We start from the raw sequence: 27,880 nt of genomic DNA, 5'->3' as shown, positions 1-27,880 counted from the left end.
AGCCATTTTAATAAATCGGGCAGCTGATGTTAGTTTGGCCTGCAATTTTAATAGATTTGTGGATTTGGAAATGATAGTTTGGAGTAGATTAGATATGAAGACGAAAGGCAGTCTTGATGACTAAATAAATGTCTTGTGATATATATTGAGATTTTGAAGACTGAAGGAAGACTTTCTTGGGGGGGTGATAGGAATTGGCTCTATTTTAGTCATATGTAATATGAAGTGTGCCTTTTAGCTATGTGGAATGGCAGGCTAATTAAATAAACAAATTGCTGTGAATTTCAAAAGGGAAAAATTCATTAACTAAAAACAATCTAGATTCTTTGTCCAGGAATTTGACAAATAAAGTTGATCTATACCTGTATATTTTTCCATTTTTTATTTTAAGTGTTAAGAAAGAGAGTCTAATTGATAATCATGAATTATAACCAAAAAGATGTAGTCTGCAAATCTGGATATGGCTGTAATAGGAGTAAAAGTTGAATTCTTTAAAGAATAAAAAATTATACTTTGTATTATAGTTATACAGCTATAGTTATAATTAAACGACTATAGTTAGTTGATCCTATTTCTTCTAAAGTAGCTATTTGCTAAATAAGATTGAATTTGTTTCTTAGAAATCTGTCTTTATATTAGATACTTACCTTTGTAAATTAGTTATTTGAATAAGGAATTCCATTCTTCTAATATATAAATAAATGATTTTTTTTTCCAAAATAAGGTTACTTTAAAATGCTACTTTGATTCTTAGAAGGCATAGGAATGACCATATACTTTAGATTAGAAAATCTTAATTTGGGACCTACCAGAGAATTTTGGTTAGAGGGTAGGTCCATAAATTGTTACAAAAAATTACTTTTATCAGTACTTTTTGGGGAGAAGGCCAATGGCTTTCATCAACTATGACTCAGAAGAATTTAAGAACCATGGCCCCAGATAACAGTTACGTGGAATAAATCCAAGTCTTGTGAAGGGATAACAGTAAGGGAAGGAAAAATGACTTGGGAAACTAAGAATATATATTTTTTTAATGAACCATGCAGTAATTCCTCTTTATGGTAGCATCTCATTTGTGAATTTTTAAAAAATAATGTTGTATCCCCCTCCACATGTTTTGGTTATATGGATAAATTTAGATGAATTTTGGGAGAACAGCTAATCTCTGAAGGCTGCCCAAGCATTTCCAGTTTTTTCTTTCTAAAACTTATCAAACAACATAATTTTTACTTTGTGCAGGCTGTAAAAGCTTTGTTAATAGATTAAAAGACTCTTATATGGTTTCTTGAAATGAGGTAAGAAACTTTTTTCCTAAAAATGGTTTTCTTTACCTCTTAAGTACCTGACCTAGATGGTCTCCAAGAAAGAATTTTCTTTAGTTTTAATAATGAAATCCACTCTCAGACAAAAAGTTATTTTCCACCCTCCACCTTCCATTATGTTTATCTCACCAAAACCTTTGAAAAAGTTCTTTTATTACCAGTTATATAGTCTATAAATACTCCATGATTCTTGTTGTTACTCCTCTTGTTATTATCATTTACTATTTTGGCCGATACATGGAGTAATCGAATATAGACTTAATTCAGAACCTGAGCTTTAGTATCATTCTTTACATTAATTGCTTGTTTATTTTACCAGCTGAATAAAAGAACTACACAAAAGCAGTCAGAAGACTAGAGGAGTAGTAGTTGGAAGATTTCTTAAAGCTCCCTCCATCTTTTTATCTAGGCAATCCTTAGGTGTCACATGGCCCTCTAGTGGAAGGGATGCTCAGCTGGACCGAGGCAACAGCAGGATATCCTCTGGGAATTGTTACCCAAGGGATTGCTTTTATTCAGGTAATCTTTATAGTTTGGATTAATTAGCTGGTTCTTACAACTTAGGTGATAGAAGTTTTGAGTAGGCAAGGAGATATTTTACCATAAATATCCCTATTTGTGGAAGACTCATCTAGATTAGCCCATTCCTTATTAAATACTGTTGACCTTTTACTAAAGGATTGGTTGGGCTTTTTGTCATTATTGGTGTGTTGTTATAGTTGTTGCTGTTGGTGGCTGTGCTTATTTTGTTGTTTGTTTTTTGTTTTTTAGTGTTTTTCTTTATATAAAGAGTACTTTATACTTGATAATCATCCCTATAAGTAAGGCACTGCAAGGCTTATTTTTTTTGTTTTTATCTAGTTTTTCAAAATAAAATTTCAATATTTTCCTCTTTTATTAACTAATTTTGAATATTTATCCATACATTCTCAAAATTTTGACACACAAAATTTTTCATTTTGCTTTTCTATTTAAAGAAGTGGGTAAATAGTGAAAAATATCAAATAGAATAGAAATGTAGGTGTCTGACAATAGACAATGAGAAATAAGATTTTAAATTAATAAAGTAAAAAAGAAGCATGAATCTAGAATTGGGGACGCTTATGTCTTATTTCTATCTATGAAGCACTTAGTTCTATTCACTTATATACTCTTTGGCATTCTTCTTGAGATTAAAGGGAGCTGTAGGTCCGTAACTTGAGTTTCATTATTTTTTGTTACTGTTCTCATTCTCTTTGGAAATTCCTGGATAGGTGAATGAATTTAAGATGGTCAGAATGCCAGTACAACAATAGTAGAAATAGAAGTTGACTTTTCTTTTTCTTCCCTGTTGTCTTCAGACCTTCGTCATTACTGAAATTAAACTGAGAGGTTTCTGGCAATTTGGTATGATAGTTGGATGTTTTGTAGTAGTAAGTGTTACTAATAAAACCCTTAAAGAAACAAAATAACTAATAAACTGAATGATAACCTCTGATCCAGCAGGTGGTAAAATACCTACTTTTTGATTTACTTTAATATAAGTGAAAATGCAACCAGAAATAGAATCTATAGAATAAGACGAGTAAATACATTTACTGATTGTACCTTGAATGGGAAAGCATAATAATAAGTAATGATTTAGATTCTTTTAGTATTTGACTTTGCCTAATGTTAAAACAATGTTAATGAACTAATTGTTCAATTTATTTTTATGGGAGTACTTTAAAAATAACTAAAATATTTTACTTTTTACTTTTAATGTGAATTTTTTCTGCTTATCAGGGTGAATCAGCACTTGATTTGGCAAAGCAGAGAAAAAACGTGTGGATGATCAACCATTTGCAAGAGGCGAGACAAGCAAAAGGATATGACAATCCATCCTTCCTTAGAAAGCTGAAAGCTGATAAGGTAAATTCATGTTTGAAGATTTTCAGCGTATAATCTTTTTAAGTAAAATTCACAGGCATACTCTCTTAGCTGAGCAGCTTTAGCTTTTAATTTTGCCGTTGGCCAGTGTAATTTTTTTTTTTTTAAAAGATTTTATTTATTTATTTGACAGACAGAGATCACGAGGAGGCAGAGAGGCAGGCAGAGAGAGAGGGGAGGGGTAAGCAGGCTCCCTGCTGAGCAGAGAGCCCGATGTGGGGCTCGATCCCAGGACCCTGGGATCATGACCTGAGCTGAAGGCAGAGGCTTTAACCCACTGAGCCACCCAGGCACCCGGCCAGTGTAAATTTTAAAATACTAAATTACTCAGGACAAAGTCAGATGGCAAAGTTTTTCAGGGCTCTACCTACTTGGTAATTTGATAATTAAGAAGAATGGTTATATGTAAAATTGTTTAAATTTGTTAATCTAAACAATTAAAATTGTTTAAATCTATAAGCTAACATAAATTTTAGTTCATTGATTCAACTGTCCTTTGTTAAGCAATGGAGAGATAGTAAGTCCTTCATGTTTAAGTGCATTTATTAATTGGTAATAAACTATGAAAAATTATAGTCCAAATACATAATCTTTTTAAACTGTTCACAACTCTAATTGATTCAGGCTGCCCATTCTTTTGTGATATGTTGTAACTTTTTTAGAGTGAGAGAAACTTATATTCTTCACTTCTCTGTGGAAAGCCTGTTTTAGATCTTCCATATACCTTCAAGGTTAAACTATATGACTGTTGGTTCAATTACCTAATTATAATAATATGATTTCAAAAATAAGAATATTTCCCCCAAAGAGGGGCCTATATTCCTTAAAAGTTTCCTTCCTTTTAAAAATGTAAAAATCAGCTGACAGTTTCTTTATAATACTAAATCAATTGACAAGATATTTGGCTAATTTGTCAGGAATCACAAGTTGAAGACATTACGCCTTCAGTACCTTTTTATTTAGTTTGTTCTAGTGGTAATACTGTTTATTTAAAGTTAATTATCTGTGTGTTATCAGACAAAATGACAAGATTTGGACAAAGGAAAACGTGAAAACATGTCTCATTTATTTATAGTTCAGACTTCCTTAGTGCATTAAAACCATTGGTCATTACTTTAGCATGAGAAAAGTCAGATTTATAGTGTATAAACTTGCCTTTCAAGATGCCTGGGTAGCTCTGTTAAGCGTCTGCCTTTTGCTCAGGTCATGATCCAGGGTCCTCTGCTCAGCAGGGAGACTGCTTCTTCCTCTCCCTCTCCCCATTTGTGCTCTCTCTGTCCTGCTTTCTTTTTGTCAAATAAATAAATAAAATCTAAAAAAACAACTTGCTTATTTTCAAAGCCATAGTTGAGAATAATGAGCAGTTTTTGCATGTCGTGTTAACTCTTTCATTTTACTATTAGATATAACAGAAAATGGTTTATTTTTCAATTTTCATTAATTTTGCTCTGTTCTCTAGGATTTAAAGGAATTTTTTTCAACACAGTGAATAAATCCTGATATCTCATTGTAACTAAGCTTATAACAAAAGTGTCTTGTATTGCTTTGGAAAATCCCATAATATTTATGCCTTCATTTTGTTTAGTGTAAATATTCTAAAGGATTTTTAAAAAGTACATTGTCAGATAAAAATGACTTTGTAAATTCTATATGTTTAATAATATGTAGTTACTTATTATAGCAACAAGAACTGTCATGTTTATGTGTTTGGATATGATTTCTTTTTAAAAAGAGAGCTTCAGGGATGCCTGGGTTGTACAGTCAGTTGAGCATCCAACTGTTGGTTTCAGCTTGGATCATGATCACAGGCTGTGTGGGACTCTGCGCTAACTATGGAGTCTGCTTGGGATTCTCTTTCCCTCTGCCCCCACCCCCACTCGTTCTTTCTCTCTCTAAAATAAATCTTTTTTTTTTTTTTTTTAAGATTTTATTTATTTACTTGACAGAGATTACAAGTAGGCAGAGAGGCAGGCAGAGAGAGAGGAGGAAGCAGGCTCCCCGCGGAGCAGAGAGCCTGATGCGGGGCTTGATCCCAGGACCCTGGGATCATGACCTGAGCTGAAGGCAGAGGTTTTAACCCACTGAGCCACCCAGGTGCCCCTAAAATAAATCTTCAAAAAAATAAAAAATTAAGAGAGAACTTCATTAAAGAGTTTAGCACAATTTCATTAACATGTGTCTATTACTGTGATCAGTTCAGGAGTCAAGTGTTCCTATTTTTGTTTTGGTGGTGTTTTTTGCATTAGTATTTTAAAATATATTACATTTTTAGAAAAGATTACTAAATAAAAACATACAGTGATTGCATGCTTTGTGTAAGTATTTATATTTATATAGACTGTTTCCTTTTCATCTCATTAGAAATACTTAAATCATAAACATGACTTGATTTGCTAATCCATAAAGTATGTTCTGTATTTAAAACCAAACAAGAAATAGTTACATCTAGGATTCAGTACCATTTTACTAAAAATAAGTCAACCCAATGGGGGAAAAATATTTTTGGACCGTGCTAGTAGATAGATGAAGAGAGAAACTTAATTTTAGAAAACTATTTTAAAAGCTCTTGGATTTTTAAGGTTATAAGATTTTAGACACAGGGGAGGAGCAGAGGTAGAGAGAGCGAGTGCCTCCTAAATAAATGCTTAATAATAAGTTAGGAGGAAATCTCTAAATTGTATTTTTCAATACTTAAAAACCCCCAATCCCTTTGGTTAACAGTGGAAATCTCACATATTGTCTACTTTAATATTGATTATTGATTATATGAAAATAAGCTGAAGATGGAGAAGCTGTACTTATCCTATTCTTCCATACTAAGCACAACTGAAAAACCTGGACATTACATACACAACAAATGTAGGGAAACTCTGGGAGATGAAAAGAAAAAGACTGAATGGATAGGGAGCTCAGGACCTGAAAAATGTGTTCTCTTTTTTGCCTCATATATCCCAAAAACAGAGCTGACAAAGCCAACAACCTAGAATTACAAATGGATACAAACCAAAAGGGCTCCAACAAAATCCTGCTCTCTGGCTAAAGAATCTTCACAAAAGAGTCAGCTTAGCAAGATAGAGACTTCAGAAAACTTTATACCACAGCCAAATATTGCAGAAAAAACTCCGGCCCCATGGTTTTTCATACCAGAATTCATACACAGTTAGTCATACCAGCAAAGGCCTAAACTTCTACCCTATCAGGCTGTAATGAGGTGCCCCAACTTCTTTCCTGGGGTTGTTAACAGAGCATGTTTAAATAAGGAGTTGGAAGTTTTTAATCCCACTGGCTGTTAATGAGGTCCCATCCCCTGCTCTATCAGGAAGACCACATAGGACACAATAATGAGGCACTTCTAACCTTCCCAGACAGGGAAGTATTAGTAGAGGTATAACAGGGAGCTGGAAGTTCCGCCCTTGCCCAGCAGTAATGAGGAATCCCCTTCTCAGGCAGTAAAGTCAGTAAAGTTGATCTGAACTTCCACCCCACCTGGCAGTAATGAGTAGGTACTTCACTCCCCTTATTCTGCCAAGCTACATGAGAGGAATCCATCTAAAGAAAAGGTTAAAATAAGATCCAATGTTTCATTATATCCCACATGTCCAGTTATCAAATGAAGATCACTCATCATACCAGGGACCAAGAAGAAGTGAAACTGATGAAAAGAGAATCAAATAGATGCCAACAAAATGATGACAGATATTAGAATTATCTGACAAAAGATTTTAAAGAGCCATTACAAAAAGGCTTTAATGAATAACTATGAACATGCTTAAAAGAAATGAAAAGTAATCTCAGCAATGAAGTAGAAATATAGAAGTAGAATATATAGAAGAACCAGATGGAAATTTTAAAACTGAAAATTACAGTAAACAATATTTAACAAACTGAGTTAATGGGCTCAACAGCAGAATAGAGGGCACAGAGGAAAGAATCAATCACCCTGAAGATAGAACAATAAAAATTAGACATTCTAAAGAACAAAAGGAAATAAATTGAAAAAAAAAAAATGAACAGAGCCTAAGGGGCCTATGGTTATAACAGATTATCTAACATTGATATGATTAGGGTCCCAGAAAAAGAAAGATGGTGGAGCTAAGAAAGTACACAAAAGATACAGTGGCCCACAAAATCCCCAAGTTTGACAAAAGACCAACCTACAGATTAGGAAGTGGAATATACCCTAAACAGAATAAACTCAAAGAAATCCTGCCTCCACACATCATAGTCAAACTTCTGGAAACCAAAACCAAACAATAAAATTCTTTAAGTCTCCTTACTAATAGGAGTGAAGCAGTTCAAATGACAATGGATTTCTTATGAGAAGCCATAGAAGCCAGAAGAAACTGGCACATTTTCCAAGTACTGAATGGAAAGAACTGTCAACCCAGTATAAAAATACTTTTCAAGAATAAAGGAGAGGGGTGCCTGGGTGGCTCAGTGGGTTAAAGCCTCTGCCTTCCACTCAGGTCATGATCCCAGGGTCCTGGGATCGAGCCCTGCATCAGGCTCTCTGCTCAACAGGGAGCCTGCCTCCACTCCTTCCCACCCCGCCCCACCCCACCCCGCCTACTTGTGATCTCTGTCAAATGAAAAAAAAAGGAAAAAGGAATAAATGAGAAATCCATATATCCTCAGATAAAGGAAAATTAAGAGAATTTGTTGCCAGCAGACCTACCCTAAAAGAATGTTTAAGAAATGTTCTCTAAACAGAAAGGAAATGATAAAAGAAAAATTCTTGATAAGATCATAGTAAACGAAATTATGCATAAATGTAGTAGACATCTCATCTTATTCCTTCCAAATTATGCTTGGCAGTTGGGGCAAAATTATAATATTGTTTGATGTGTTTCTAAATGTAGGTATATATGTGAAGCAATTTGTAAAATTAGCAGGGGAGGGTGGAGGGACATAAAGGCAGGTAAGATTTCCACACTTCTTTTGAACTTGTAAAATGATGACACCAGTGTGATAAGTTATGTTTATATAACAGAGTAACCACTAAAAAAAGCTATACAGAAGGATAAACTGGAAAATATTATAAATTCTGAAAAGAAGTCTGAAAAGCTTTCCAGTTACCTACAAGAAGGCAGGAAAAAGAGAAACAAAAACATAAGAAAACAAAAAGTAAAATTATAGACTTAAACCCTAACATGTCAATAATCACATTAAATTAAAATATTCTCTTTTTTTAAAAGATTTTATTTATTTATTTGACAGAGATACAGCAAGAGAGGGAACACAGGCAGGGCAAGTGGGAGAGGGAGAAGCAGGCTCCCCACTGAGCAGGGGTTCGATCCCAGGACCCTGAGATCATGACCTGAGCCGAAGGCAGACGCTTAATCGACTGAGTCACCAGGTGCCCCTAAATTAAAATATTCTAACGTACCAAGTAGAATACAGTTATTGGCTCTGTGTATTGTAATGCATGATCCAACTATATACTGTCTATAAGAAACTCCCTTCATGTGTAAGAATATTGGCAAATTGCTTACATAGGCAAGTAACAGAATGGAAACAGTCTGTGTTACCCTGATACCAAAACCATACAAAGACAGTACTAAACAAAGAACCATAAACAAACATCCTCATGAATATATAGCTGACCCTTGAACAACATAGGTTTCAACTGTGCTGTCCACTTAATGCAGGTTTTTTTTTTTCTTGGTAAATACAATATTGTAACATATTTTCTCTTCCTCATGATTTTCTTAATAACATTTCCTTTCCTCTAGTTTTGCTATAAGACTACAGTATATAATACATATAACATAAAATATGTTTAGTCAACTGTTTATGTTATTGATAAGGCTTCTAGTCAAAATAGTAGGCTATAAGTAGTTAAATTTTGGGGGAGTCAAAAGTTATATGCAGGTTTTGGATTACATGGGGGTTGGTACTCCAACCCCTGTGTTATTCAAGGGTCAGTTGTATACTTAAAAATCTTTAACAAAATGTTAACAAATAGAAATAATCATTACATAAAAGGAATTACTCACTATGACCAAACTGGGCTTATGAGAGCAATGTAAGGCTCATTTAATATTCAGAATTACTCAGTGAAATCTACCTTATTAACAAAGAAGAAAAATATCATGATTATATCCATGCATAAAAAGCATTTGATAAAGATCAGTGTTCGTTTATGATAAAACTCTCAGAAAAATAGGAATAGAGAATTTCATGAACTTTATAAAGAGCATTTCTAAAACTTTCAACTAACAATGGTGAAAGACTGGGTGATTTCTCCCTAAGGTCAAGAATAAGGCAAAGATCTCCCTTTTACTGTTCCTGTTCAACTTAGTGGGGGAAACTAGTAAAGTAAAGCAAGAAAAGGAAATTAAAAGACATATAGTTTAGAAAGGAATAAATAATAAAATTGTCCCTCTTGGTGGTAACATAATTGTCTCTATCCCAAGGAATCTATAAAATAAACTCCTGGAACTAATAAATGAGTTTAGCAAGTCACAGGACATTTTATTTTATTTCCATATACTTGGAATAAACACATGGACTCCAAAATTACTACAATATTACTTACAGTTGCTCAAAAAAATTGGAATACTTAGGTGTAAATCTAACCAGACATGTAAAGTTATTTGTATACTGAAATGTTTTTAATGTCAATGAAAGAAATAAACGATGATCTAAATAAATGGAGAGACATGCTATGTTCATGAAGTGGTGGACTCAGCACAGTAACTATGTCAGTTGTGCCCAAAATGTTATACAAACTTAATGTAATTAAATAAAAATTCTGGTAAGATTTGTTTGTCTTTATAGCCAAGATTAATCTAAAATTTATATGGAAAGGCAATAGATCAAGAATAGCTAAAACAGTTTTGAAAAAAAATTATTATGTGGAATTTTAAGATAAGCCCTGTAGCTACAGTAATCAAGACTGTGTGGTATTGTTGGAGGAGCAAATTCCTAGATCACTGCAACAGAATAGAGAGCCCAGCAACAGAACCACAGAGATCAGTGCCTACTGACTTACAGAAGTGCAAAAGTAATTCAGTGGAGGAGAAACAACCTTTTCAACAAATGGTGTTGGAACATTTGCACATGCATAAGCAAAATAATAATAAAAAACCTTTACTCAAAACTAATACTGTATAGAAAAGTTAACTCAAAATGGTTCACAGACTTAAATGTAAAACTAAAACTTTTAGGAAAAAACAAAATAATCAGAATCTAGGACTATACCAAGAGACTTGACATGAAAAGTATCATCCATGAAGGTAAAAACTGATCAATTAGACTTCATTAGAATGAAAAACTTTTGTCCAATGAAAGACTCTGTTAATTAGGATGAAAAGATAGACTACAGACTGGAAGAAAATATTTGCTAGCCATATATCCCAATAAAAGACTAGTTTCCAGAATGTATAAAGAATTTTTTGCAACTTAACAGTGAAGAAATCAAACAACCCAGTTAGAAAAATGGGTTAAAGACAAGACATATTTCACCAAAAAAGATATAAAAATGGCACATAAGCACAGGAAAAGCTGTTCAATATCATTAGTCATTAGGGAAATGAAAATTACTATAAAATTCTTTCAAACTTACCGTATATTTAAAAATTCCCATAATAAAATTCAAGAAAAAAATAGATTTATCATATCTATAAAAGCAGCACATCACCATTACCTTTTTTTTTTTAAACATCTTTATGGTATCAGATATACAAATGTTAAATAACATTTTAAAGAAAAAACCAAAACTCCAGAAGCCCACACATAGATATTTATCCAAGTGAAATGAGTTCATGTTCAAACAAAAACATATATGCAAATATATGTAATCACAGTCTTCACATTTGTAAACAACTCTAGTCCTTTAGCTGGAGATGAGTAAACTGTGATACATCCCATGATAGAATAGTAGGCAGCATTAAAAAGGAACAAACGGCTGATACATACATGAGTGAATGTCAAATGCATTGTCTAAGTGAAAGAAGCCAGACTTCAAAGACTGCATCAGTATGATTCCATTTGTAAGACATTGCTGCAAAGCAAAAAATAAAGGGGTAGAGATTAGTGTTTGTTAGAGGCTGGGACTGGGAGCAAAAGGATATTTCAGGGCTTGTTAGAACTGTTCTGTGTCTTGATTTTCATGCTGACATACAGTGTATTTTAATCAAAACTCGGAGAACTATGCCCAAAAGATGGTGAATTCTACTATATGTAAATTGTATCCTTATTTTTAATAATGAAAAAAATGTGGCTGTTGCTAAGGGAGAGCAAGCATCTTAACTAAAAACAAGGCAAATTACAGATAATTTTAGAAAATACTTCTCCAGTGACATATCTTCCTTCTCTCCCACCAGTTCCCACCCTTTACCATACATTCTGTCCTCCAAGTTAGAAATCTTCTCTAATGTCTTCATATAAAATCCATGCATACTAGAGATGAAAAAAAAAAAAAAGATTGGAAGGGGGGTGCCTGGGTGTCTCAGTGGGTTAAAGACTCTGCCTTTGGCTCAGGTCATGATGCCAGGGTCCTGGGATCGAGCCCCACATCGGGCTCTCTGCTCAGCAGGGAGACTGCTTCACACCACCCCCCCTGCCTCTGCCTGCCTCTCTGCTTAACTGTGATCTCTCTCTGTCAAGTAAATAAATAAAATCTTAAAAAAAAATGATTGGAAGGGTTAATTATTTTACTACGGCATAAAATTAAACTCTGAAGTTAAGTTTAATTATTTTTCAAGCTAAAATTAAGCACCATTCAGAAAATTATTTACAGTAGCTAAGGTGGGAAAGACATTGCCATTTGTATGAAAACTATTTATTTCACTGAAAGCCAGCAGTATAAATGGGGCACTAAAAAAGTGTAATATTTTAGCCTTCAGAAAGGTAAATAGGGAGGATAGTAACGTTTATACTCTGAGCTTTGTTAGATCATAGCTGGGAGATCTTACATTGTTCTGTCACTTACGGTACCTCCAGAGACTTGGTAGCTGCCTGTGAGGGGCTGCAGTGTGGAGGAGGCAATACACTTGACTTTGTGTTGCTCTGAAGATATAATTTTGTTTTTTAAGATTTTATTTATTTGTCAGAGAGAGAGAGAGAGAGGGAGAGCGAGCGAGCACAGGCATACAGAATGGCAGGCAGAGGCAGAGGGAGAAGCAGGCTCCCCACCGAGCAAGGAGCCCGATGTGGGACTTGATCCCAGGACGCTGGGATCATGACCTGAGCCAAAGGCAGCTGCTTAACCAACTGAGCCACCCAGGCGTCCCTGAAGATATAATTTTGATGGATGTTATAAGGAAGTAGATATAGATAGGTCTTGTACTTAGAAATAGACTTAGTAACAACTGGTCAGTACAAAAATGCAGCAGAAGTACCTCCAGAGTATTAAGCACTATACTTTAATATGTGTTTAGGGGCTCATAATCTTCATTCTCTGGGCTCTGGGACCCTGTATATTATTTGATTTTATTGTCTATCTCATTTTAAGGTTTTAGCGTACTGTTTGTATATATCATTCAAAGTATCTTCTTCAGACTGAGGATTCTCAGGTTTCTTAACCTAATATAGCTCTTAAAACATCAAGTCATTCTGGTTCTCTCTCTAGTGATCAGTGGCCTTGTTAGTGGGGTATCATCATCATGAACTATTTTCTAGTTTATCCACGTGATGACAGGTGGTACTGCTGTCTTCTGTATCTTAATATTTACATCTGCTCCTATAACTTATATTCTCATTTTCCACAATTTTACTTAAGTACTTTTAAATTGTCTGTTTAATGCCTGTCTATAGAAGACTGAGACTAGCACCTTGAATAGTAGCTGTGCGTAGTAGGTATATTTGAATGAATAAATTGCACTCTCTTTTGGCATGTTTACACAAAGATAACAATGGTTCACATTTAGATTACTTGAAACATGCAAACTTTCTGGTTTTTGTTTTTTGTTTTTCATTTTTTTGTACAGGAATTTCGGCAGAAAGTAATGCTAGGAACTCCATTCCTAGTTATTTGGCTGGTTGGGTTTATAGCAGACCTAAATATTGATTCTTGGCTCATTAAAGGGCTAATGTATGGTGGCGTTTGGGCTACAGTACAATTTCTTTCAAAGTAAGTATGTTGTTTTTAACTCTATTTTTAACTCTGCCTGAGAGGATATAATTTGGACCCTGCTATGTAAAATTAATGTTTTGTATATTTAGAACACTGCCTTTATGTAATATGTTTCATTTTAATTTAATGTTAAAGAATTTTGGCAGACATACTTGAAATCTCAAGTTTTTTAATGTTGAAATTCTTTTTTTTCTTTTATCTTTTTAAATTTAAATTCATTTTGCCAACATATAGTACATCATTATTTTCAGATGTAGAGTTCAGTAATTCATCAGTTCCATGTAACACCCAGTGTTCATCACATCACGTGTCCTCCTTAATGCCCATCACCCAGTTACCTCACCCCCACCCCCAACTCCCCTCCTGCAACCCCAGGTCAATCAGAGAAAGACTGTATCATATGGTTTCACTTATATGTGGAATGTAAGAAACAGCAGAGAGGATGATAGGGGAAGGGAGGGAAAACTGAATAGGCAGAAATCAAGAGAGCGAGATAAACCATGAGAGACCCTTAACTATAGGAAACAAATGGAAATGTTGAAATTCTATAAGTACTTTCATTGTTCAAAGTTTAACATATAATTTTTAAGGCTAAAATACTATTTTAAAACATTTCAGTAGAAGTAGACTTAAGCTCGTTCAACTTTAACTGTAATGTACATCCTGTATATTTCTAGGTAATTATAATGCTTGAGCTTACCTTTCCATAGGAATTACATTTTCTTTGGTCATAAGCAATATGCAAGAAGGAGGTTTGATTTTAGTACTAAGGTAGAGAGAGTCAAAGCGTATGCAGTAAGACTCAGCCTTTGTGTTTTTTCCTCCCTCATTTTTCTTTAGAACATTGTGATCTTTCCCTTTCTTCCTATCCTTAGATCTCATTAAGTTGCCCATTCAGCAAACCTAGGCAGTTGTCTATGATCTAGAACTTTCTATGTACCTCTGTTTCTTTAGTACTTTGTTTTCACCTGAATTAAAAAAAAAAAAAGGAGTTCTGAAAATAATTCACACAGAAATGAGAATGGCTGGTAATACACTAACGTGTTAACTGTCAGGAAGAGGCTTAATTCTAGTTTAGTGTTTCTAGGAGCGCCAAGGGATCCCGTAAGTAGGAAGACTTCCTGCTTAGCCTACATGGATAGTTGATCCTGCTTATGTTTAATATAATTCATTAATACACATATCCCCCCCAGTCTAAATTCTGTACATAATGACCTTCAATTCCATTACACTGACCAGTTCATTCTACTTGAAAAGCTGTACTAAACGCTTAACAAGAGTGTATAGGTAAGGAAAAATAATGAAACATAAAAACTGGAGGACTACTTTGTACTCATTTGTCAAAATTATTTGTCTTTGGTGAAGAATATGCCAAATGATAATTACTAAATATTACTAAAGTGAATTATTAATTTAAGAGAATAAGAATAGACTGAAATTCTGAGGATGAAAAGTACACAGAACTATAATTCTATTTCTTGGCAAATTAGGAGCTTCAGAATCTTGCTGACTGATTCAGCTGTGTACTTATTTATTATTGATTACCATGAAAAATGCTCTTGATATTTAAGCATCCTGGATTTCTGGGTTTTGATTAAACCAGAGGAAGCCATTAAACTATGTGAAATGTGTATAATTTTCATTTAAATTATTACTTAATTTTATAAGAAAATATGAGCTCAAATTTTTTAAAAACTTGTATTTTGCAGATCCTTTTTTGATCATTCAATGCATAGTGCATTGCCCCTTGGAATATATTTGGCAACCAAATTCTGGATGTATGTAACATGGTTCTTCTGGTTTTGGAATGATATCCTTTGGTTATAAAGGTCGTATCTAAAGCAGTTTTTGTTATTTAAATGAATGTGTTATAACAATTTAACATTAGGACTGAGCAACTAATGATTTGCTGCAGTAAACAGTATTTCTAGGGAAATAATAAGTGTGAACCAAAGTAAATATTGTTTTCAAATGTTTCATATTTTATTTTATTTTTTTTTTTTTAATTTATTTTTTTTTTAATTTTAGAGATCACTTTTGAAAGCTGCTTTCAATGACTACATCAGTAATAACAATAGCTATTATTTATTGAGTGTTTAAAGGGCATTTTCTTAAATACTCTGTATTTAATACACATTCTATATGTTAATTTTTTTTTAAGATTTTATTTGTTTATTTGACAGACAGAGATCACAAGTAGACAGAGAGGCAGGCAGAGAGAGAGGAGGAAGCAGGCTCCCTGCTGAGCAGAGAGCCCTATGTGGGGCTCCATCCCAGGACCCTGGGATCATGACCTGAGCCAAAGGCAAAGGCTTTAACCCACTGAGCCACTCAGGTGCCCCTATATGTTAATATTTTTATCTTCATATTTTATAGATGAGAAAATTTAGGCTTAAATAGGTTAAGCTGTTATCCTTGCCCAGATCTATACAGCTAGTCTCTGGTAAGGCTGGGATAGAAACACAAACTTTAAAAAAAAAAAAAAAAAAAAAGGAAGGCAAAAAGGAAAAGGAAACACGGGCTAGTCTGTTTCAATCTTATTCAACAACACCTATTCGAAACCTTTTTTTTACTAAACTGATTTTCATGTTTCAGTATCAAACTGTTTTCTCTAAATATTAAACTTTTTAAATTTTGTGGTTGGTAGCAGTTAATTTTCTCTTTTGCATCATGAAAGGCACGTAGTACTGTATCTTCAAATGTTTGCTGATTATTTCAATGTAGTATGCTTTAAAAAAGTAATAAGTTGAAATTATAATCATGTGGTATGCATGTGTATATGTCAAAGAAATATGACCAAGGTCAACTTTTGACATTTTTATGTAGAAAAAGCTCAATCAGTAAGACAGTCTGTTTTATTAAAATAAAAGCACATGTTTCACAAATGTCTGTTAATAAATCACTTTTCAAAACATTACCATAAAAAACATAAAATAGGTTTTTAAATGGAATGCCTTTTTTGTTGACTTATGACTGTTCTGAATAACTTTAATTAATACCTAGTTTTACTTCACAGTCTTGCATTTTATACCATTGTGTTCTTTTTATTGTCTTGTTTTGTTTTAAATGAAAACAAAGTATTAAAAAATAAAAATGCTTATTTTGAGATGAGGCATAGAATTGTGCCTTGTCATTCTTACATTTTTATAGTGTTAAATGATTACTTTCAAGAAAGTATAGTGCTTAAAAAATATTTCCTTAGCATAAGTATCTTTTGAAATATTTCCATGTGGCAGTTTTCATAAGCTAATTCTGCCTTGTACTAAGCTTTGACATAAAAATTGTTCTTCAAGGATTTATTAAACATTAGAATTGTCTCATTGGAACATTTAGGTAAAACGGGTGTGCTTATTTTTGTTACCTCATCTATTTTAAATTTACAAAAAGCACTGACCTCTGAAATGACATTAGTATTCCAGACATATTTTCTCATTTTGTTTCCTAAATTGGACAGTAAATTTTATATCATGAGAAAAGTCACATTCACATCTCAAAATAATTTTAGACTGTTGCTCTTCTCATAATCTGCTCTTAATTATGCATATAAGTGGGGAGAAAAGCAGAAAAATTAGTAAATTACAAATAATGAAAACTTTATGCCAGAGCATTTTATATAGTCTGACTTGAGTTTTTTCCTTTTTTTCTTCCTTATTTGGAGATAGAATAAAATAGCTATGCAAGTTTCCAAAGCTAGGGAGTTGAGAATGTAAGAGGTAGATTTTGAAAGGAAGGTCAGTCCAATCAAGTCAATTTAACTTACCTTATTTGAATAATTCTACCTTTAGAATAGATTGGCATAAAGTTCATTTTTTAGATGCACTGAACAAATTGCATGTATTTAATTTTTCAAATTAGGACATACCTGACATGTAAAAAATGTTAAATAAGCATGACTGGATCATTGTGTCCACATAGGTTTTAAGTGACATTTATGATTTCTTTTATTTGAATGTTTGTATATGTGTGTGCTGCTCATGGAATGTGGAATGAAATCACAAATAACTTAAATTCTCATTATTAAAAAAAAAAAAAAGTTCATGCTTCTCTATGTTATAAAAGAACCAGATCTCCATGCCCTATGTGATTTTAGAGCTGGTTTTTTTGTTTTTCCTTTTTTCAGTATTAAACTTTGAGGGCAGAGATAAGTGCTCAGGATACCTATATAAGAAGGGAACAGAAAGAGCCCAGAATAATTTATAATGGAAGCACAAAGGATGTTAGGAAAGAGTCATAAGGTTCATGATACAAGATAATGATTAAGATAATGGATTTAAAAATGGCAGCTCTTCTCAGCGAGTATCTATCTTGTTGACCTTCAGCCTCTTTGCTGTTGATTCTGCCACTTTCCTCATATGTAATTAAAACTGATTTGACCAGTTGTGAAAAATAGAGTTACAGTCAATTTTCATCATATGCACTAATTATGTTCTCTGAAGTTGCTGCAAACACTGAATCAGCAAATACTAAACCTGTTGCTCCTAGGGTAAAAATAAATGGCAACTCTCTGGGCACAACGTTTTTGTCAGCCATCAGTACATAACCTTGGTTTTATATGTGTTTCTGTATAAATATCAAGTTTAATATTTATCACTAATTGATTAACATTGAACTCACAGCCAGCTGCATTATAACCCATGCCTGAAACAAAGTGTATCTAACACACCTATTATCTCTGTAAGGCGCATCACAGCCCTCTTGTGTTTAGGAAAACATTAGATAACACGTCAGCACTAGAGTAGGAGGCCATTTTAAATAACAGAATAGCCAACAAAAAGCACTAATAGGGAAAAAGTGTGGCACAGAATCGACGGTGAAAAGATAACTTGTTTACAGTACGAGAGCTGGAACAAGTAGGCAGACTGTTGCCTTGTTCAGCTCAACCGGCACTGTGTACATAGGGTGACTCATATTTTTTGCCACTTTGCATATAATTTGTGTATGACTGTAAAAGCACCATGAGTATTGATTTTGGAGTTACAAATAAATTTTAGCAAGTAGGCATGAGAATCAACTGTATAAATTTTATTTTAGTTTCCCATAATAGGATACCCAGTTTAAGTGTTTTGTAGTGTAATGAATTTTATATTGATCTAATTATTTGTCCTAACAAGTAAGTTCTTAGTCTTTTCTACTGTTCATTAAATAATTGTCATCTCATATATACCTTACATTTATTCAGTGTTTTTTGGTTTTATAGTTGTTTCAGATCTATTGATTGACTTAATTCCCAAGCAGTTTTGCCATTAGGAAAACAAACCACATTAATCCTAATCCTGTTTTCTTTTTTTTTTTTTTTTTAAGATTTTATTATTTATTTGACAGAGAGAGATCACAAATAGGCAGAGAGGCAGGCAGAGAGAGAGAGAGAGGAGGAAGCAGGCTCCCTGCTGAGCAGAGAGCCTGACGCGGGACTCGATCCCAGGACCCCGAGATCATGACCTGAGCCGAAGGCGGCGGCTTAACCCACTGAACCACCCAGGCGCCCCCTAATCCTGTTTTTTAACAGATGGAAACATTGAGGTTCAGAGAAGTTGTTATGTCTTGCCCAAATTCACATAGATAGGTAATTATCAAGATTCTTACCCAGCTTTTTGATCTGATAACAGTGTATCTTCAGTTGTCTTATTTTATACTCTGAACATAATTTTAAGTTTTTAAACCTTCCTGAAAAGCAACATGTAGAAAGAGCTTTAAAAAGACACTTAATCAGATTTATAAAGGAAAACTAATTTGGGCATATTTATAATAGGTGATATTAAAAGTAAATTTGAAGGTTAAAGTGATTTAGAATACTTGCCAGTAATCTAAATAAAAACTGAGAATATCATTATGCTAACGCTGGGTTGCTACTTCCTATGTCAGTTCTTAGATATTTTTAAAATTGAGAGATTTGGAAAAAATGAAAAATATATATATAGGCATTGAGTAAAATAGGCTTTATCAGAAATGCTAAATTTAATAAAATGTGATGGATGCAATTCATTTGGACTTAAGTTTAATCACTGAAAGGCTAACCTTACACAAAAGACTAAAAATGGCAGTGATCCGAAATCTAAGGTTGCAGTGGCGAATCAAGACTGCAAATATGAATCAGATCAATGTTATGCAAAGCAGAATTGTGCAGCTTTGTACTACAAAATACTGCAAAGTAGCCCAGGCCTGTGTATCTCAAAAATTTAAAGGAATAGGTTGTCAAAGAATATGTACATATGATATCATTAAAATTAAGATTTGATGGATGTAGAAGTGTAAGTTGTGTTGGGCAACTCTTGTAGTTTTAAGGATTTTTGCTAAGTTTCTTTAGGGGAAAACTTTAGGAAATTATCTTTAGGAGAAAGAATAATATACAAATATAAAAAAGATTATTACTTAAAATGCCCCAGATTTATCAAACTAGCAGATTTAAGATTTTTAAAGGATTGAACTTTTCAATTAATGTAAAATAAGGTAAAATTAGAAAGTTTAAAAAAACACACTTATTCATAAGTAAATCATCAGAGAGAAGATCTAAAATTTATTTACAAGACTGTTTGCCGTAGTACTATTTATAATAGGGGAAAAAATGGAAACAACATAAGTATCCATTCTGAATGGGGAATAGTTATCAATTAGCTTTGTGTAGTATGGGATAAAATAGCCATTAAAATGCTTATCTAAGACTTGATGTGGGCTTATACTTAGGATGTAGTAAGTGAAAAAATATTGATGATAGGCTATTAGAAATTTTATGTCTAAAAAAAAATTAGTTTTCAGTCAGGTTTTAAGTTAAATAAGCTTAAACTGAAGATGGAAGCTGGGATGATTACATATAAAAATGAAAACATTGCTAAATTAACATTTTCACCATCTTCTCTTAGACATTTTCTTCTTAAGTGTTTTTTCCTGCAGTTTACTGTTAGGACTTCTTCAGTTTTTTGTGTGTATCTTCTCCAGTTTTCTTAAAATATTCTCTAAGCTTTTTAGTGTCTATCTTCAGGTATCCAGTCACTACTTTCTGTGAATTCTGGCAGTACCGCTGTAAATATTCTGTATATCATTTGTGTGAGTGTGTGTGCATCCGCAGGTGTTTCTGAAGTCATTAAAGATATCTAATTTATTTCTTAATTCATGTGTATTTGACTACTGTGTATACTGAATGATGTGAGGGTGTGTGTGTGTTTGTCTTTTTGCTTATTAGGGAACTCATTGCTCCAGTATACCCTTCCTCACTCAGTTGTAATATCAACCTTGGTATTTTATCAGTTTTCCTGTACTCTATTCAGTATATTGATCTCTTTGCTTGTGTCAGTACTGTTCTTACTATAGCTTTCTCCTTTCCTTCCTTCCTAACTTCTTAATTTCCTAACTTCCTTCCTCACAGTATAGATAACATACAATGTTATATCAGTTGGAGGTGTACAATATGATTCAGTAATTCTATATATTACACAATGCTCATCATGATAAGTGTACTCTTGATCCCCTTCTCCTATTTCTTCCATCCTCCCCCTACCCCACCTTCCCACTAAAGCTTTAGTCTTAAATTATGATATCTGGTAGGCCAGGTTTTCCAGATTTTTGTTTCTCAGGAATATTTTAGCTTTTTTGCACTTTGTTCTTTTGTTTAGATTCTTTAGAATCAGTTTTTTTAAGTTCTGTGGAAAGCCTAATGCAATTTTGATAAAAATTCTATTTAAGTTGCAGAATAATTTGATGTTTAGATCTTTGCTGTTACAAAGTAACATAGACTGGTTAGCGCAAACAAAGAAATTGATTTTCTTACAGTTCTTGATAAGGATGCCAGCATGATTATGTTAAGGTGAGGATTCTTTTCCTGGCCTACAAACTGCCACCTCCTCCCTGTGTCTCACACAGCCTGAAGAGAGAGAGATTTCTTTCTTCCTCTTAAATCTTATACAGCCACAGTCCTGTTGGATTAGGGCCCTACCCTTATGACCTCATTTAACCTTAATTATCTCCTAGAAACCCTATTTCCAGAAATAGTCACATTAGAGGTTAGAGCTTCATATGAATTTGGGTGGGGGGGTCTTGGGGGTGGGACAAGATTCAGTCCACAGCAGGGGGCCAGGTGGGACTGATGAGAATTCTGACTTTATCTTCTCATCTGCATTTTCTATGCTACTTACACAAGTGGAGGTGGGATTAAGAGCTACCCCAGGCAGCTTGCCTTACCAGAGCTGTCTTTTGTTGATCTCCAGTTGAACTTTATGGTGTAGTGTGGCTAGTCCCCTTTCTGAAGTTGTTGCTGGTATTTTGCAGTTGATTCATTTGGTTTACTGTTTTTGTTTTATTTTGTTGGCTATTACCGTAAGTCAGAGCTGCAGTTCACAGCAGGCATCAAAATAACATCCAAGTAGATGAAAGAGTTAAGTGTGAAAAAAGATTCCATAAACATCTAAATGAAAACATTGATGACATACTTCTTTATTTAATTGGAGGACTATTGAAATGGAAAAACAAATACAAATTAAGACAATAAAATAAGGTTTATTTTGCTTTTAAAATTGACAACTCTTTTCTTTGCTCGAAGCTGATGGAAATGTAATCAAGCAGTATGTGATGTTAGTGGGATTTGAAATTGGTGTATCTTTCTGGAAATAATCTGACCTTATAAAAATATACATCAAGCCTTAAGTATGTTCTACCCAAAGATATTGTTCTGATATCTAAGGACCGAGTATCTTCTGCTGAGTGCGTTTGGAGAGGCCAAATAGCACAGGTAAAAAGAGCCTGGATTTTAATACCAGCTCCACCTTTAATTTACTCTGCAACTTTGGACTATTTAGTCAACCTCTGTCTCAGGTTTGTCATCTGTAACATGGGAAAAGAGTTTTTACGTAGATTAGAAACCATTTAGTTGATTAATAGGTGTTACTTGCTTTACTGATGTTCATAAAAACACTATAATCTCAATTATTAAAAATGCAGACTACCAAGTATAAAAGGAATTGTCCCGGGTTGTGGAGGTATTGATTTTGCCTTTGTACTTTTTAGTGTTTTCTGATTTTATAGGGGAAAAAGGGGTTGTTTTAAACCTTTATAAAAACAACCATGCCATTTGTGGAGCGTTTGTAAATTTTTGTATGTAAATTTAAAAATTAAATGGTGTGACTTATTACTAAAGCTAAGTTCTAACTATCATTTAAAGATCTAATCTCTTTACTTTTAAAGATCATGCAAAGAAATTCCGTAAGTTCATCTGATATTTAATTCTTGAATATCCTATCTCTTTTAAATCTGTAGTCCTCTCTTGAGCTGCTATTTAGCCCCCTTGCAAATTTAATCCAGGCTTTAAGAACCTGAGCTATTTTCATGTTAGCACCTTTTAAAACTTACAGTGTATAAAGGTCCTGCTCCTGAAAAATTCCAGGATCCATATTCTTTGCATGTACATTTACCCAGCTTTAGTCTCAAGAGATTTTTAGCTGTTGATACTTGTACCTGCATAAAATCTTGAAAATAGTATTTGAGTATTTCAGATATTTTGTGCCTCAGAAGTGTGTTGCTCTAGCAACATTATTTTTCTTAGTGTTAAGTAATTTTTGATTACTCGTTTATATTTATAAAGCCTAGTACCTTTCTTATATTTTCATTAGGTGAAATTAGGAAAAATGTAAACATAGAAACTTTCTGTTTAAAGCAAGTTTATGAATACTTTTCTAAAATTAGGGTCAGTTTGAATGTGTTCAAAAAAGGCAATAAAGAGAATTTAAAAGCAGTCTTTTAAATAACTGGGTGTGATATCTTAAGTGGTAGATATATAAAGACTTTAATGCATATAAAGTAATATGTTATAACTTTGAACATGAGAAATCCCTTCATTTTTGATGAGAAGAAATAATGATCATTTAAAAATAATGTAATTACTGAATTTTTAATGTGTTACTGACTTTTTAAGTGTCAGGAAGCTTATTCTACATGGTTTAAAGTTTATAAAGAAATTACATTTTTACTTTTTATATTCAGTTATGAATATAATTTAGAGATATATTTTGATATAATAAATAAATCAGCTTGTATTTTTTTCTTGGTAGGTGTTCTGTGTGTGTGTGTGTGTGTGTGTGTGATAAAATTTTACAGATTATAAGTTTACCTATGATAGTAACTCATTTATCATTGCTTCTTTAGATTCCTTAACTTCAGACACATCTCAACTTTTTATTTATCCATCTTCCATTCCTTGCCAATAGTGTTGCACTTTTCTACAATTTTGGAAAATCTTGGAAATCAGACCCAGGGATTATTAAAGCTACAGAAGAACAAAAGAAAAAGGTAGCAAGATAGAATCTAACTAGTCACATGTATTTAATTGCCAAATTATCAGATTTATACCAGATATTAGCATACAAAGAAAGAAACTATCTTTTAGAACATAAAGAAGTTTCAAACCAAATTGAGATTATACATGGTTGTTGCTCACCCTTGGTACTCCTGAATGCCTGTCCTCACACTTTCATGACATTTTTAAATTCCATGTTTCTCTCCTTTATAAGAGTTATGATTGCTTTGAGGGATGACTACAGCATTTCAAACATCTCTGAAAACCCTCAGCAAATAGTATGAATTCAGTAAATGTTTATTAAATGACTGTGTAACTGGAGGATCAGTAAACTGGTGATATTTCAGATACTGTGTTTCAATAATATATATATTTACGTGTGTGTTTAATAACAAATATATGTGTGTGTGTATGTATATATATAAATTTCAAGGCACCCCTCATCTAAAGCCCAGGAACTTTAGAAAACCAAATTTACTATCCAAAGGTGTTGTGTAAGTAGAGAATTAAATTAGATTGGAGGCAGTTAAACTATGTTAAGAGCTATTTTATCCAGTCGCCAAAAACAAAACAAATACTAATGAGTTATTACTGTCCACAGTAGACTAAAACGGTAATAGGTTCTTAGGGTCTAATCCCCCCTTTTCTAGCCTATATAGGGATTGCTACCCTTACATTTACAGTATTCTTCAGACATTACTGCTAATGGGTTCGGTAAGGTTTTCTTAGTCCTACATAATCCAGTTCTGAAGATTCAGTTCTTTACTGAACTTAAGTTTATTTTCATGTCTTAGTCTTCAAAACCTAAACAGAACATTTCTTAGGGTAGGTGGCTTAGTTTTATTCTCAGAGGAGTATTCCCCTAAGTTCAGAGTTGCATTTTCCATAGACCCAAGAAAGAAAATTTCTATATTCATATTATAATGAAATAGCAGAAGTAAATTAATAAAAGATTTTATTTTGAGCAGAAAACATTGGTTAAATAAAAATGAGAACATCATGTTTATTGATTCATATTGATGGCACTGTAGTTGGTGAACTTTGTTCAGTTTTGAATAAAATATATATATTTTTAATTCACAGACAATAGTTGAACTTGCAGAGACAGGAAGTCTGGACCTCAGTATATTCTGCAGTACCTGTTTGGTAGTATTTTTTTCTTTACTCTTTCTCTCTTCTTCTCATAGCAGCAGCATAGCATAGAAGGGGTGGGGAACAAGGAGAATAGTTTGTTCTGTAGAGCGCATTTCGTGTCGCCTCTGTCCCTGCTGTGACATTCCTTTTAGACCATAGTGTAAGGAGAAAGATGGTAAAAAAATGTCTCTTCCCAATGTGCTTGTTCCCCCTAATGGTAAACCTTGACTGTACTTCTGATTTGGGGTACCATTCATTTGTATTCCTCCTTAATCTCTTTTTCTTCCTTAATGTAACTCAGCAAAGAAAAAATTAATTAATAAAATTTTTTAAAAATCGGAGGTTTATTATGCTTCCCTAATACTGTTTTTCTAGATATTTTAAGAAAACATTTATTCTTATATTTAGAAGTCAGTGGGAAAATCTGTTAGATAAGACAGCGTGGCTTCTAAGATGGTTCCGTTTGAATAGTTATCTCTTTGTCTTGGGGGATTTATGGAACTTTGAGCATTATTTTGTCATTGATATTAAAAGTTGTCATCTTCAACGAGGTCATAAAGAAAGATATAAATGAAATTTAACAGCATTTACTTACGGAATCAGGTATAGTAATACACTGTATTATTATAGATCTCAAATTTCTATAGAATAATAGTTTTGTGTCTTAATTATTTTGTTAATTTTTATAATTAGTTCTTGAGAAAAATATCAACTTTGCCACAGTAGTTAAATCATGTTTTCCTAATCCCTAAATCATACCTGAAACTCAATCCTTTTATACCTTTAAGTTATATACTGTCACTGAACTAATGTCTTGACACGTAAATAACAAGAGAATTGACTTAGTTTGGGATTATGGAAACATTTGGGATTATGGAAATTATTTGAAATGGAGCTCTGACTCTACAGATTGTTTAAGTTGTTCCACCTAACATTCCTTGACCAAACAGTTACAATTTTGAATATTCAAAATGTATACTGCTTTACTTTTGGTAGCAACTTTAAGGTGTTGACTGGATTCTTTTGTATTTTCAAGCATTCTTTAAAAAGGGTTTTGTTTCTGTGCTTTACAGTGGCTAGTTTACAGGATTAGCACCTTAATGTTCAGAACATTTTTATATTCTGGTGTTCTTGGGACATATTCCATTCCACAAAGCCAAGTATGCATTGCTGATGTTTGCCATGTGGCAAACTCTTTATAGAGTCACTCAGTATAGTTTCATTGTTAAATAAGTATCAGAGGGCAAGAACAAGGTTATTTGTATCATTCTAGCATGAATGTTTTATTATATTATTATAAGCCAGATACTTCTGGATAGGTGATTTGGAGGTGTAAAGAAAAGAGCATATCCTATTATAAAATAATTCAGATTGGCAGAGGTATTTGTCATTATATGAATATCCTTCCCTTTGATAAATGGACAAGTCCCCAAGAAGCCACATGGAAAATCAGAATTTCCTACAAATGAATTACTCTGTAAGTGAACGAGAAGCCTGTCATGTTCAGGAGTCTCGTGTCCGTCTTTGTTTAGAATTCATTGGCAAGTATTGCCCAAAGGGGAAATGTAGCTGCGTGTTGGAAACGGAGATAAAATTTGTTTAATACATCCTTCTTCTTTCTCCTAAATAGATGTAGTTTCATATCTGTGGTGAAGAATAAGTGAGCCTTTTCTTTAAAGAGTCCACAGATCATTTTAGTACATGTAAGGACTGCATAGTCAACCGATGCTTTTTCTTAGTGCCTCAGAATGATACATAACCTCATACAAACTGGTGGAGAAATGGCAGTGCTTTTATTGAAAGACCAGTGAAGGATATTATAAATTTTGTTTCTGGCGTGGTTTAATAACTAGCTCTTGTCATGTACTCAGTTTTAGGACTAGCAGCCCTTCAAAGATCACTAATGAGTTCTAATGAGCTCTTTATTCATTTGGCTGATTCGGAGTAATACAGAGTGAGACATTTCACCGAAAACAATAAGGCATCATAACCATGAATTCTTTATTGCCTGTCAGGAGCTGAATAATGAATGTATTTTATGTTTTTGAAGTAATAGGGACTACCTAAGCTTGGTAAGCATGGTGTACTTTCTTAGATGGGTCATGGAGTTGAGCAGAGGAGATGTTGTACCTTTATCTGAGATCTCAGGAGCCACTGAAAGAGAAAGATGTGTGTACACTTACTGGTTTTGGTTAGATTTGTTAACTTTGGGAAGACATGTTATTAATGATTTTGCATTTTAAAAGCTTCTTTTATTTGTTTCTAATTTGGCCTTCCTTTTACTAAGGAACAGTTTAATTTTGTTAAATAAGAACCAGTGTCATGACCGTTAACACAATAGCTTTTATTTAGAAGCCTGAAGAGTGATGTTTTTATTATTCAGAAACTTGAGGGATGTGAATTAAATATAGTATCATTCATTGCAACAGCAAATTGGTCTTAGATCCTTAATTATTTTTATAAAGTGATGGTTCTACCCCATTCTTACATTCCACAGTGGCCTTACCCTTTTTATCTTTGTTGTTGCACTTGACATCTCGTTAAACAATACGGAAGTGGTTTTTGTTTTTTGCCTTTGGAAATACAGTTTTGTTTTCTTCATAATTGCATTTTGAGAAAATAAATGCTCAGCTTTCCTTTTTTCAGTGTAATGCCTTTCGTAATCTTTTAAAATGCTTATTAACAGATACGGAAACCAGTGAGGTCCAAACATTGTGGTGTGTGCAACCGCTGCATAGCAAAATTTGATCATCATTGCCCGTGGGTGGGTAACTGTGTAGGTAAGTTTTATTAATAATTCCTGAGTGCATTGTTCATTTAAGTTATTGTAGGTAACTTATGAAGTACAGCATTAAAGTAGATGGTAGAAACTCACTCCTACACTCTTATTATAGACGTGCTCCCCTCTGCCCCCCAGTTAATCTTCTGATTGACAAACAGCAACTCAGTTGTGAGAAAGAGGGGGGCAAAAGCTATAAAACCAGTCTCTGGAAAAGATTGATATTTATCAGTTCTTTCTGGTGCCTATTCTTTCTTATTTTCTTTATTGGATAATAGTGAAATCGATAAGGATGCAGATAGTATTGCTTTTTAGTTACACTGGAGAAAGTTACAGCAGTAGAAATATTTGGAAGGCTCTTGTGTACAGAAGCAGAGAGG

At 33.4% G+C, this 27,880-nt stretch overlaps 1 protein-coding gene across 2 annotated transcripts in view; it reads left to right on the top strand.

Annotated features, from left to right (window-relative positions):
• The window catches only part of ZDHHC17 (zinc finger DHHC-type palmitoyltransferase 17), an 89,157-nt gene that overhangs the window by 51,970 nt on the left and 9,307 nt on the right, over window positions 1-27,880 (top strand). For both annotated transcript variants that reach the window (XM_032346934.1, XM_032346933.1), the window contains exons 8-13: window positions 3,087-3,212; window positions 13,163-13,305; window positions 15,018-15,118; window positions 23,456-23,580; window positions 24,671-24,733; window positions 27,408-27,501. In XM_032346934.1, the coding sequence (XP_032202825.1) occupies window positions 3,087-3,212; window positions 13,163-13,305; window positions 15,018-15,118; window positions 23,456-23,580; window positions 24,671-24,733; window positions 27,408-27,501 (652 nt within the window). The remainder of the gene's footprint in view (window positions 1-3,086; window positions 3,213-13,162; window positions 13,306-15,017; window positions 15,119-23,455; window positions 23,581-24,670; window positions 24,734-27,407; window positions 27,502-27,880) is intronic.

The sequence above is a fragment of the Mustela erminea genome, chromosome 6 (genome assembly GCF_009829155.1).
Source record: "Mustela erminea isolate mMusErm1 chromosome 6, mMusErm1.Pri, whole genome shotgun sequence".
Classification (NCBI taxonomy): Eukaryota; Metazoa; Chordata; class Mammalia; order Carnivora; family Mustelidae; genus Mustela; species Mustela erminea.
Note: the sequence above shows the minus strand (reverse complement) of the source record. Positions and strands in the feature narration are given on the sequence as shown.